The 14,461-nt window shown below is 37.6% G+C and overlaps 1 protein-coding gene across 3 annotated transcripts in view; it reads right to left on the bottom strand.

Annotated features, from left to right (window-relative positions):
• Positions 1–10,050: 10,050 nt before the first annotated feature.
• The window catches only part of LOC119735775 (transmembrane protein 145-like), a 30,266-nt gene continuing 25,855 nt past the window's right edge, over positions 10,051–14,461 (bottom strand). For 2 of the 3 annotated variants that reach the window (XM_038209698.1, XM_038209699.1), the window contains one exon: positions 10,054–10,318. In XM_038209698.1, coding sequence (XP_038065626.1) covers positions 10,259–10,318 — 60 coding nt within the window. In that variant the 3' untranslated portion in view covers positions 10,054–10,258. Of the gene's footprint in view, positions 10,319–14,461 lie in introns of all 3 variants that reach the window. The other variant, XM_038209697.1, reaches the window with a different exon arrangement.

Here is a 14,461-nt window from a genome sequence, read left to right as displayed (position 1 = left end):
GCCGAGTTTTCCTTAACGTGGCGCACTGAAATAAATCTCGGAAAATTTTAAATTAACATGTGAGAATTTCTGTAAAGTTGATAAATTCTGATAAACCATTACTATCTCTACTTACATACCCAACCAGATGTTTGTCAAGAATTTTTTTTTCTTATTTTGGGGGGCATTTCCAAAGGGTTCACTTTGCACTTCAAAATAAAATCGGAAAATCACGCCAAAATAATGTTTTCTTCTAACTTTGTAACGGGCGGATAAACTCGCGATTTATGAACGGGAGTGTTTAGAAATTGATGAAATTTCCCTCCCTGTGAAATTTCAGTTAAAACTTTTGCTCTAGCTAGGCGCTACAGGTGAAAAATCAAAGTGCGCCACGTTGGGGGCCGTGCCATGTTAGGGTACATCAACAATATAAAGGTCGACTGTAAGGTATAAAGGTCCACTTTATGGTAAAAATGAGCCCCCCCCCCTTCTACCCGACTGGCTATGCGCCTCACATGGAGCTCATCTTCAGTTTCGAAAGTATTGTGCCAGCAATTGTCCAGATAATCAATCATGCAGCTGTGGCTTTGTACAGGGCTAACCCCATTGAAGAGAGCATCCTGAATGTACAGTGTTAGCGTGCACAGAGTGGTTTAGGTGTGTACTTGTAGATATTTAAAATAAGTTGACCCTGTGTTGATGGAGTCATTTGGGACAGTTGGTTCTGGACTACCATTTGACTACATCCGAAACAACCCAACACCAGAAATAAATTTGGGTTTCTCCCCAAAACATGCAAGTGAAAGTTACCACGTGTACAGTGTGGGGAATGTTGGTACAAATTTGTCAAATGTCTGTTTCATGAATTTTGTTTAGGACATATTAGGCCCCCCCCAAAAAAAATAGTCAGTCACTGGTCAGACTGAAGTTCCGGAATTGATGCGGCGACGCGTGGTTTTTTGTTGGTTTTTTTTCGGTGTTTTTTTTTTTTTAAGCTTTGAAAAAAAAAAAAAAGGTTGACGCGCATGATTAAAATCGACGCGCGTGCTGACCAGAGACCGAGTATTTTTTTTTTTGGCCTTAATGCCCTATTATTGCTTATTAGGCCGAAAATCCATGTGTCTGTCATGCGTTAAGCTTAGTGTGCTCTGCGTGATGCGTAAAAATCGGTTGTTGGATAAGCAACGCGCATGCATCCGTGTATTCATATTGCGCATTGTGCTATCCGTTGAAATTGTGTACGCTTGAGGTAGTGATTGAAATGGATGACGCATCGGATTTGTTGCCTGCAACTTAAAGAAACGATGGAGTAGTGGGGTAAAAAAATACATATTAGGGGTGGCCTAAAAGGAAGCAGTTTGTATCTGAATCTTATTGAAAGAAACTAGGATCTGCCTTGATTTTAATTTTATTACGAAGTTAAATCTTGTCAACGTTTACTTCATAAAATGTTTACTTTGACAAAGCTAATTTAATCGAGACTTGATTTATCTACTTGCAAAACTACTGCATGCTGTCTGTTTTGAGCTTTTAAATTACGTCAAAGTGTGCAACGTCCGTCAGAATGCGCATCATGGATATGCAGCTGGTAAACACACAGCGCACTACGCACATCGAAAACAGACACAAGGATTTTTGGCCTCATGGGTAGCTTGAAGTCCTATAAACCATTATGTCCAACCTTCAGCCATTTTGCAAAAAAAAACCCCAAAAACATTAGTCATTGTAGACTGTTCTGCCCCAAACTGCCCTATTACTCCTGAGCACTCTGTTTTATGAGCACTCTATGGTTTCATGGATTGTCAGTGAATAAACACAATGTAGTACAATGTAATACAATGTAGTACAATGTAATACATTGTAGTACAATGTAGTACAATGTAATACATTGTAGTACAATGTAGTACAATGTAATACATTGTAGTACAATGTAATAAAATTTAATACAATGTAGTACAATGTAGTACAATGTAATACATTGTAGTACAATGTAATACATTGTACCGGTAGTACAATGTAGTACAATGTAATACATTGTAGTACAATGTAATACAATGTAGTACAATGTAGTACAATGTAATACAATGTAGTACAATGGAGTACAATCTAATACAATCTAATACAATGTGGTACATGTGCCAATTAATGGTTAAAAAAGATTGTGAGACGCTCTTGGGTTCATACATGCACTGTAGTGTTTGGGAATCGGTCAATAAAAATTAAGACAAATTTACAATAAACAAAGGTCTTTCTGGTGGAAAGTTTAAAGTTTCCAAACGTTTGTTCATTTATTGTCGTTACACATCCGTATACAAGTACTCACAGTTAAAGAGTGCATAGTTGTATTTATCTATATTGCATTCAAATAAACATTTGATTACTGTGAATGACCACAAAATAATCGAAATTGATAAGTGAACGATCTCGAAGTATCAAAACGTCGTGCCAGACTATGACTGGAATCCAACCTCAAATGACTGAATCAGTACCAGAAATCTGCAAGGTGCCAGGCCAAACAAAATGATCTACTGACTGTTGGATCAGTGGTAAATCTGAATGGTTCCCCGACTTGTTTTGACTGTAATTACTTATCAATTTCAAAGTACTGCAGGGTTACAACTACTGAAAGAAACATGGTACGGCTGCCAATTGCAGTATTCACAATAATTGCCTCACGTCAGCTATACAGTGTGTGAACATGCTGCTATTGTCCGAGTATTAAACAAAACATGTGAATCCCAGGCAATGAAAAGATACACCCATGATAGAGAAATAGATTCCCATCTATCAGGTATGCAATTGGGAAATCACAAAAAAAGAGGAAATTCAAATTTTCCCCAGACTTTGTACAGTGTTTTTCTATTTTCAATGGCACACATGGGATGTAAAAAAAGAGGAAATCAGCTGATCCGAGGAAAAGTTGCATGCCTGATCTATAGACAGATAGTGGTAGCCTAGAAATCATACCTCTATACCGTGATGAAAAGTAAATGTACATGTACAGTACAGTACATAAGAATAATTTACAGTATGTACAGTACATAAGAATAATTTAGAAAGGCACACTAACACATAATTATAGCAAGGACGGATGCACGCTATGCTACAATACATGTACAATACAGCATGTATACATGTACAAGTCACCATAAAATAAACTACATATACTCTCAATTTTTTTTGGAATGTTCACAGTTGATCAAGTCATAGTTGTAATTAAATGAAATCTCAAAATGAAAAAAGTACATATTTACTATAGAAAACAGCATGCATATATACAATGAAGGACACAAGGAATAAAACACATTTCATCAACATAAAAAAAACAAGCAATTAAGAAAAAGAAGCTTTTAATGCTAGTTTTTAATAAGGGAATAAATGTGTGCTCTGGAGGTTTTTATCACTCTGTTTAAGACCACTTAGAGTCTGGGTGCTGATAATTACCCGAGCCGGAGGCGAGGGTAATTATCAGCACCCAGACTCTAAGTGGTCTTAAACAGAGTGATAAATACCGACGGAGCACATATTTATTCCCATTCATAAATACCTTTTCGGTAAGAAAAAATCATATAATTCGTTCAAAACATCCCGATTTTGTTCAACAAATTCACTTTATGCTTTTTGAAACATCCCTCTAGCAAAATAATGGAGTGTTCAGCTGGCGAGTAAGATGTAAACAGCCCTTTTATGGAGATTGACGCGCGCGTAGCATGTTGTGAGCGATGTCGAGCAGAACGCACCTGGCGCGTTGCGTTTTGAATTTAGAACTATAAAATTCTGCCTCGCTGGTAGTGTTGCGCATGCCTACGTGAGGATTGTGAACGTTCAACCAATGAAACGGTAAGAGGCACTGGATTTTTAGGGGTCTACATTTTATTGCGACACTGGAAAAGTGTTTAAGACCAGCTAGCCATGTCTTTATCATCCGTTTAAGACCGGCCACGTGACGGGCTCTCGACTAATAGGAATGGCTAAACTGTCTGAGGTATTTATGAATAGCTCCTCAAAGCTGGAATAAATACTGTTGTTTATAAATTGTTGCCAATGCATGGATATTAATGGACCTTTCTGATTTGACATCCTCCCTAGCCAGGGTCATCTTACTCGCATGCATGAACGTCATAAGATGGTACCCTGGCAAAACAAGTCTATATCTTGGAAACAATGTACATGTAGTATCTAGATGCCACTTCTTATGTGTACAAACTCTATGGAGAATCAAGTGCATTTTCCAAGTATTATCCATTACAAACTTGTAAATGTTTCTCAGTCCCAGATTCATGTCTTTTAAACCTCTTTGCAATGTCTGACCTTCATTGAGAAACTATATGATGAAAAAAAGTGGCGTCAGGATGCAACATTATTTCCAACACTTCCAAATATGGACTGATAATTTCTGACCAATCAGATTGCTCTTTACAAAGCCGACCCAGAACTGACCTACCAAATAAAATGGCAGCGCGCTGTGCCGTCCTGTAAAACGCTCTCCTATTGGGTAACAAAGTTAGTTGATCCAGACCTGAATATTCAGTGTGTGGGAAAAATTCAGAGAATCTGATTGGCTGAGAGTGAGTGTCAAATACGAAGTAAAGATGTGGACTCAGTTTGCCAGGATATTTTCTGTCGCAAGATTGCCCTAGCTAGCTAAGATGAGCTTTGAATAAGTTTTGAATACTTTCAAGTTCAACTTGTATGTTCTGGCCACCTTGAGACACTTTGAAAAAGTCTCCTTTTGTGGCTTAAGTCTTTACAAACACCAGCACTGAACGTTTTGCAAGGAAAGTGAAAATACTGATACAAAGCTAGTTAGTACTGGCATGTTAACCCACTGGACGGATACAAATAAAGCAAAATGTAACACGTTTCAAAGATGTCACAAAGGTAGTAAAGATTCAAATTGCTACTTGATATTTACAAAAGGCACTGCAAAGATATACATGTAAAGGTAGAATAAATAAAACTTTGAAAGTAAAAAACATGATAGGTCTTAGATGGCATAAAGAGTAAAGAATTCAGATTGCTTTGTTATGTACATGTATTCTATTTCTGTATCCTATTACACATGTAATACTGAATGTCCTACAAGCGCGAGTGGAACACGGAATAATTGTGTTATCTGTAACATGCCATGAGTTTGAATGCCAAGCGGCATATTGACCAAGGACATGTTATACTAAATTTTCCATGTTCCTTGAGCGCGAGAGGGATAACGAATTATCTTCAAATTATCTTCAAGGAAACTCGGCACGCGGTAAAAGACGGAACGTGCACCGTGCAGTCACTTTAAGCGGTTTCCAAGTTCCATATCAGTCACAACTATGCTATTGTTGAGACACACAAATATATCTGTTCGAATTATCACTTTGGTTCATCTTTACAATAGAAAAAGATTCAGGATGTAAAATTTATCAACATGAATTCATGAATACTTTTGTTTTGTTGTTTTGTGTTAAATTAACAAGAAGGAAAAAAATTAAAAGTTTAGAAGGAAAACCGGTTTATAAAATATGAAATTTTTACAATTTTATACTACCCAAAAATGTACAAATAGGAAAGGGTCTCACCAAATGTACTGGCATGATTATGCCTGCTTAAGTTTTAAAAAAATGCACATCAATATAATCCAAGGATGACTGAGCATAATTTTTGTTAAAAGTTATGTGGACTTTGCACTCGGTTATCTATTAAGCTTGGATCCTTATTTTTCTACTTGAGCATTTTTGTCAAAAGCACATCATCCTTAGTCTATGGATTATCCACTTGCACACATGCATCTGTGATATATGCGTGCAGATCTGGCAATTAATTATGCAAAACGAGACTGCGTCTTGACCTCCAGGTTCTGAATATTCAGCGGGCACCTTTTATATCGGGTCTTTGGTAACCTATTAGCTTAGTTCACACATAGGTTCACATTTCAAATAAGATCGCTATTTCTTTAGGCGACTCCGACTGGCTGGCGCGCAGAGTCGCATAAATCTGCATTGCATATCAGACGTTGTTGAGGAGAGATAGACCTTTCTATTGTTTGTAAACATTGCATTTATATGGGCTGTCGCAAGCGCATAAACTGAAGCCGTGGTTGGCAACATATTTTTCCACGAAAAGTCCTCATAACGCCCTCAATACACAGTAAAAAAGCATGTGTAGGAAATACGTTTTAGCTTTGTTGACAATGTTGTATTTCCAACAATCAAATAATATTTTGGTTATCTGTTATAACTCTTCTTCGTTTTTGCAGTGTTGGACCTTCCATGGTTTTGCAACCCATGGTTGGCAAAATGTGCAGTTTGCCAACCACGTGTAGAAAGGTCTATAGCGTGCTGGCTCTGTTGACCGGATGATACTCAGACGACATCTTACTGGTGTCCCTACTAACTTGCAAGCATACACAATGCAAGTTAAGTACAGTTTTTTTTAAGTACAGATTAAGACCTTAACACAATGCATCCTCGAAAATCAATGTTTTAGGCCCCCCAAAAAGTCTCCGCGCGCGTCGCCGTAGCCATGCGCGTCGGCAAAATTTAAAAAAAAATTTTCAATGTAAAATGATGTCTCCATCATGGGGTTATGATCAGGTATAAGCTTTATGTGGCCTCTCTGGGCTCCAATACATTTTGCACTAAATTTAGTCGGGCACCATTTGCAGTCATCAGCCGACATTTGAAGGAAAATAAAGTAAAAAAAAAAAAAAAAAGCCGTTGCCGCACCACTTTTGGGGCAAGCTCCATACCAGAAACTGGAGACTTTTTTGGGGGGGGGGGGGGGGCCTTAGGTACTTTATAGGAAAACAGCCACATTAATCCTCTAAAATCTTCCACTAACCCCTGGTTAAGCTGTGAGGACTGAGAGTTAGGGTTGAAGAATGTTCATAAGATGGATGTGGTTCATGGAAATAAATGCCCAAAACTAAGTTTGGAGAAGATCAAATGTGACCTGTTCTTTCAAAGGCAGACGCTTCTGGGCAGAGGTTGAAATTCAGATAGGGCCAAAAAACGCTGTGGGGTGCTTTTTTTTTCGATTTTCTAAATTTTGCATATTTGTAATCCTGAACATGTCTAAAATATACTATAAAAGTTTGAAACCCTAATTTGAACTCTAAATATAGTATTTTTTATGATTTGTTGAGGTATATCAGTTAACAGGCATGCAACTGGGAAGTCACAAAAAAAGAGGAACTTAAAATCTTTCAAAGACTTTGTACAGTGTTTTTCTATTTTTAATGGCTCACATGGGAAGTAAAAAAAAGAGGAAATCAGCTGATCCGAGGAAAAGTTGCATGCCTGAGTTAAAGAAATGTCTGTTTTGTGACGTTCGTGGCCATTTTCTCCGTTTTCAACACAATGAACTTCCAAATATGTAGCATAACTTTGCCCAGGAATTACAGGTTTCAAAAATTAAACCACCTATTAAACGGGAAATGTACATATTTTAACAATATGCAAAAATCTCATTTTTGACCTTATGCCCAGAAAGTCTGATTTTGACAGAACAGGTCACAAATTAGCAATTACATGTGCATGAGGCCATCATTGCAAACGACCCCTAAGTACATGTACACATCAACCAACTACAACAACTGTCAATACAAGTCAATCAAGCAATTCAATCACACAGTTCATTATTTACAAAAATTATTAAAAAGAAATGAAAGGGGGACCAAGTAAAAAAAAGAAAAACATAAATGCCCCCAGTTGATTACAATCAGTATGTGGCAGGCAAACAACTTTATGAAGAATCTTCACATAATTTGTTTTCTTTTTAATTAAAGAATAAATTTATGAAATGATTGATCATAGCCAACTGGAATAAATGTGTTTACTAACAATTTTCACTCAAATCACACTCAAATTTACACTCCAATTACTGGGTAACATAAATTATAGTCTGTTTTCTATAAGATTGATTTTTCTACTACCTATGTTCCTACACGGAGGTTTCTACGTTTTGTTCTTATCTTTGAAATTTAAGATCTTAGTTCTATCTTTGGTTATGATGGCATTTTTCAGTTTCCAATTATTTCTGCTGACTTTGATTTGTTTGCCAACCTCCAAAGTCAACAAATTTTGCACTGACTTTTGGATAAAATTCTCTTTTTATTTTGTATAAGATTATTCTGATTCTCATGAAATCCAGCAAGCAATTCTCAACTTTGTTTTTTTTCGTTTCATTTTCAGCCCCTTAGCTCAAGGGACCATCAGCCTCTGAATATATATCGATACTGAAATTTATAAAACAAAAACAAAAATACTACAAAGTAAGGTGCGTGTGCAAAAGTAGGACTTTTCAGTCTCCTGTTTCGATAAACTTCAATGTGTATTATACAGTTTCTGGTATCTTCAATACAAAATGAAAGTAAAAAAAGCAAAGTGAACTACAAAAAGTAAAATAAACCACATATATGTACATAACAAAACTCCTACTGTAAATTTGTATTGCTATCAAAGAATCATTTACATTGTATTGCAAGTTAAAAATGTACGTTTCCAAAATAACTTGAGTAGTTTGGGGCTATGGAAACTTGCCTGATAAATATTCGTTTGTTTTTTTGCTAGAAAATGGTGCTTAAGATGCACCATAGATCATTTCGTTAAATATACGTTGCACTTACGCATTTAAATTTAAGCGCAAACGCTTCTAGTGAAAAGACAAATAAATAGTCTGGTTTCCAGACCAAATGATTATGACTGGTTTGACAAATCGCAGGTCAGGTAGCCATCACATTGGAAACTCGAACATGACGCAGCAAAGACTGCCCCTCATACGTGTGCACAAAGTCTACAATGGACGCTTTATTACTAGGTAATATACATGGCATTGGAATTTTTAAATGCAAGCAATGCATTAAAGGGAATATACATCATTTGCTTTTGCTGTAATTTTCAGAAATGGATGGAATTGGGGGGTTGGAAATATATAGCAAATATAGTTACACTGACTTTTTTGAGGTTTTGGGTTCGAAAATGCTATAAAAAGCAAGAAAAACAATCATTTTCCTGTAGTCTGGTTCCCTGACTCCATTTAAGAAAAAACAGAGCAGTTTACATACATTGGGGAATTGTAAGGTCAGGGAACCAGTGTAGCTGGCTTGTACCCGTTCATAGGTGTGTAATCGATTGCAAACAAGTGCGATGGTCAATTGGGGCCAGTATTTTCCAACGCTGATCGGCCGACCAGCGTTGGAAATTGATACAAAAATACCACTTTTCTTGAAAATGACAGTATACCAGGTGCCATGATTTTACAGGATGCTTTACACTGTCATTCACTAACAGTCCAGCAAGGTATTTCAAAATGATTTGGTAGTTTTATTTTTTGATGTTTGCAAATGTTGTATTTTCCCTTTAATAAACTCAACATATTCAAAATGAAAAAAAAAAAACAATACGGCATTTTTTTTGAGGGGGGGTGGAGGGGTAAATCTAAATAAAAACTATTATACGCCAACAAACACCCAAGCTCTTGTAAAAGTTAGCGAAAATGTTTTCGGTAAATTTCAGACATTTTCGGAAACAGGCAGGATGCATGCTACCCTGTTTGTTTTGTCTTTTTAGCTGTGGGAGCTGCCTGCCCGAGATTTGTCAGAAAAGTCCAAATCTTTTGGACTGGGAACCAGACTTATCATGAAATTCTTTCTCCTGGCTCCCTGTACATTTCAGATGGGTAATGCTGCTGGTCACCAGTGATGTGGCAAACATTGGTAAGACTGTCTCCAAATAGCCAACTAGACTATCTCAACCAATTTCAACAAGCATGTGTTTTTTTTATATAATAAAAGTTTAGTATAAAAACTATGCATAGCCATAGTTCTTGATCTAATCTAAGCCGTGTCTGAATTCTTTGGCTACGGCTGGAAATAGCACACAGGTCTATGACAAGTAGCCGCAGCTGCTGCCATAGGTGCGTGTGTAATTTTAAGCCGTAGTCACGTAATTTGGACACGGCTTTTAATACCCATACATGTACTTGTTGCTGATTGGCTGCAATAGACCATTATCATGTTGCGAGGATCTTTATTTTTCCCCATTCAAACCAAGGTAACCAAAGCGAGGCTGGAACAAAAAATAGTCTGGTTCCTTTTTGCACAAAAAACATTATCACTCAGTGCTGTTATTGGATACAGGGAATGACTGAAATGGTGGCAGCATGATAAAGGTCTATGTTGGTATGGTGTAACAATACCAGTGAGTGGTTCCCCTCCCCAGCTGATTGGCTCACTCTGTTGTCACGGCTACCCACGCTCTTGCGGATTGGTTGAGAGGTGTGCTACCATGACGATCTAGTGAGGGTCCATGAATCCGTTGTTCTTGATGAAGGAACTGTTGCTGCTGTTACTGTTCTGAATTGGGACAGAAAAATAATCTTGCGTCAATCGAACCAGTAACATAAATCATCCAAACAATGAAATGTGAAACTGCAGACCATGTCACATTCAGTTTACACATGATGCACTTTCAGCAATTGTCTTCTGCATCACTGCATGTACATTGTTTATCTTTTAAAATATGAAAAGTTTAACAGTATTGACGTAATTTGTTTAATGCGATCCTTGAAAACGCACCTTTGTGTCACATTTAACCTCATTTCTCCATTTTCGTTTTGCTAATTTCAAGGGCATTTTGGAGCCTTTTTTGTTTTTAGGCTAATGCTAATTTCCACATTCATGAGCAAAAGTGTGTTGTCCAGGCATGCAACTAGGAATTTAGGAAAATTGAGGAAACTCCAAACTACACAAGAATTTGTACAGTGTTTTTCAATTTGTAATGGCAGTCTTGAGAAGTGAAAAACAAGGAAATCAGCTGATCCGAGGACAAGTTGCATGCCTGGTTGTCATTCCGGGCAGAAATCTTAATTATTTACAGCTATTACAGTACAAAACGTTGCTAGAATTTTGGATGTTTTGCTGTTGTAAATTGTCTTTTCTTTGGTGATTCGTTGTTGTCAGTACCGGTACACGGCAGTAAGCCAATGAGCAACTTTTCTTACAAATGTTTTCAATGAGCACATTTTGGGTTCACAATCTGAACAGAAACCCCCTAAACTGAACAGTGGCTTCCTGAAATGACATCACAGCAACAGCGCCCTCAGTTTTCCACAAAGGAATGGCTAATTTTAATGTTTAAAGAAGTACACTTTTCAATGAAATTAACAAAAACGGGATGTCAGATGGTTTTCATACATTTAAGAGGAGTAGAAAGTTGCACGAAATGCATTCCCAAAAGAAAAATTAAGCGCATGGACTTTTTAAAATGTTAAATGTGGGCAAAATAAGATGCTTTAAATATGAAAGTTTTTGGTTGCTTGTCGGTTGCTGGACAACGCAGGTGACGTGGTCAATTTGAAGGTTCAATGTAGGGTTTGCTGAACTATTGCCTGCATAGGATTTGAACAATTATCTGCAACAGTGGGGACTATATGAAGCACTTTTTGTGGGAATATGTTTGAATTATAAACATTTTTTTTAGGAGCTTTCTCACAATGTAACAACAGCATTAGTTATTATGGTGAGCATTAATTTGGCTGGTGTTTTAAAGAACCTCCACCTCAAAAGAAACCACATGATAAATAAAGATATTAAAAAAAATAAACTACTACGTGTAGTGTATATTTAACAAAAGTCCTGTGCATTTAAAGGCTTTTAAAAATGGATTTTCCAAAGATGTGTCAGGTGACACATTTTTGGAAATTTCCGTGAATCTGACCCATGAGTCCTCATTTGTAGTGGGTTTGCCATTTGGTGAATTTGTAAATGCTTGACAACCGGTTGAATGAGAATCATGTCCCGAATGCTGATTTCGGGATTGTGTCGAGCGAGGGTGCAATTCAAAATATGACTCAGCAACTTTGGAATTGAAATCGAGATCTAGGACACTGTGTTTATGTTTGTTCTGTTTTCTCGAAATATACAGCGTTCACTGAGCTAACGCTTCATCAGGTTAGTTATTACGCATCCAAATTGTGATTTGGCCCGCATTAGCAATTCTGGGCCCATTTACAGATCCGCAACCACAGACAAATACAGCGATAGCCATTTCCTGATGTGGCACCAGGCTCGCGCGAGTCGCGCTCAGTAGTCAGGTGGCATACGATCGGAATCGTGACCGACTGGTCCAAAGCACCAAACTTGGCAGATTTATTATAATAGCCCTAACAAAGAAGATATTTAGAAGGGGTGACACCTGAAATTCTTTTGGGAAGGGGACCTAATTTGCATAATGCGTTAATTCCTGCCGTGTAATATATTTATTCCCATACTTGGGTAGATGTTTATTTTTTTATTTTTTGAAAAGTATATTTTGGTGATTTTACTTACACATCCTTACTTCAATAACACTTTCTAAAGCAAATCGGAGACTTGAAGATTATAAGGACATAATAAAGATCGAAAATGGCTACCACTATACCCTAAAGTTGCGCGCATTTCCTTTTTCCTCCGATATCATCACGTAGTCTTGCCAAACCTCAGTATTGATGAGCTTTAAATTCACAAAGTTACTTACTGGCAGCGTTGCCCTAACCAAAATAAATGGGAAATCATGTGAAAAATTATATCATATTTAGCCCACAAAAACATAAAAGGGGGGAAAATGAGGTATCCGTAAATTGGGCTAAAATGAGGCGAAGGGTTGCCTAACATATGGGGACTTGATCAAGTTCAAGGATGAATCCCCCAAAATAAGAGTTATTGTTTTTTTTAAATAATGATGTCTACGTCCAAATGTTTTCTTACCAATAATTTTGGGAATTTCCTCAAACTTGTTCAAGTCCCCACGTTTAATAGGCAACCCCTCACCTACTTTTTAGCCCAATTTCGTTTTCTGGGCTAAATATCACGTTATCATTGTTCACATGATTTTTCATGGAGTTTTAATCGAGTAACTGAGTCAGTAAGCAACTTGGTGACTGTGAAGCTCATCAATACTAAGGTTTGGCAAGACTACTTGATGATATCTGAAGACAAGGTTAATGCGCAAAACTTTAGGATATAATAGTAGCCATTTTGGATCGTTACTATGTCCTCATAATTATCCAGTCAGTCTTAAATGCTTTAGAAAGTGTTATTGAAGTAAGGATGTGTAAGTAGAATCACCAAAATATACTTTTCAAAAAATAAAAAAATTAAAAATATACCCAAATATGGCAATAAATATATTACCCGGCAGGGATAAACAATTTATGCAAATTAGGCACCCTTTCCAAAAAAAATTCAGGTGTCACCCCTTCTAAATATCTTCTATAAGGCTGTAACAATCTATCTGTCAAGTTTGGTGCTTTGGACCAGTCGGTCACGATCTTGTCAAAAATTGGCCCTAAGCCACCTGACTACAGGTAGTACACACGCACTCCGGGCTCCTTCGACCATAAGGGTCACCAAAATGCGCGCCAGTCTTGTCTTTAAGAACACGTACGGCATGCGCGCAAACGTGGTGCCACCTCAAAAATGTCTTCTAATTTTGTTCACTGATTTTAGTCCAAACATAATTCACCAATATGCATTGAAATGAGTCTGTTACATACGAGACTTGCACGTGAGTATTGTTATTTGCAAAGCCAGCTATAAAAGAACAGTGCTGTGCCAAACGCAATTTGCCAAGCAATATAGTTCTAAACACTGTACTACTGCCATGCCAAAATAAAAAAAATTAAAATATCAACTTAATTGAGTTCGACGTGGCAGTATTACAGTGCTTATAACAGGCTAAAGTTTCTTAACTCAGCATGCTCCTGAAGCAGCATATACATGTATAGACATTGATAGACCCATAGGTGTTTGCCTAATCATGCTCTCAATATATCTTGAGCCACAGCTGGAAACAAACCCGAGGTTTTGGAAACTCCCTTGGTAAGTAATACTGCCAATGTATATACATGTACAACGAATCCCAACATGTCTGAAATCACTTTGGGATGAAGTGCCTGAAATTTGCCAAATTCTGCCAAATTGATACGGTTGTGGAAATAACATGGATAATGTTACTTGGTTTATCACTAACTTAAAAGTGCCATGTGCATATTCATGCATGCACAGTTCACAGTGGCGGATCCGGGGGGGGGGGGGGGGGGGGGGGGGGCAAAGGGGGCCATGCCCCCCCCAAATGAAACCAATTTTTTTTTTTTTTATGTGACATCGCAATAAAGGCAGGCAATGAGTACACCACCATCTTTTCCTCAAAAGAACATTGGTTAAAGTGGTCAGAAATTGCCTCAGATCGCACCACAGAGCATCTAGAATCCACTAGAAAAATGTGTTCTGGATCCGCCCTTGACAGTGCAATACACCAACATCTAGCTGCCTAAAACTACACAAAACAAACATGGAACAATACAACAATCGCCAAAAGATTTTGCTTTGAAAGCGAGCGTGTGAGCGAGTGACCATCCATGCAACCTTGCGATGCAGGCAAATATGAAAGCTGTTACACCTGCTGCTCCTCAGTATATGCACAGAGCGATACTCTGACATCAGCTTCAAGGCCGGTTC

Source organism: Patiria miniata, unplaced genomic scaffold (assembly GCF_015706575.1).
Source record: "Patiria miniata isolate m_02_andy unplaced genomic scaffold, ASM1570657v1 HiC_scaffold_29, whole genome shotgun sequence".
Taxonomy (NCBI): Eukaryota; Metazoa; Echinodermata; class Asteroidea; order Valvatida; family Asterinidae; genus Patiria; species Patiria miniata.
Note: the sequence above shows the minus strand (reverse complement) of the source record. Positions and strands in the feature narration are given on the sequence as shown.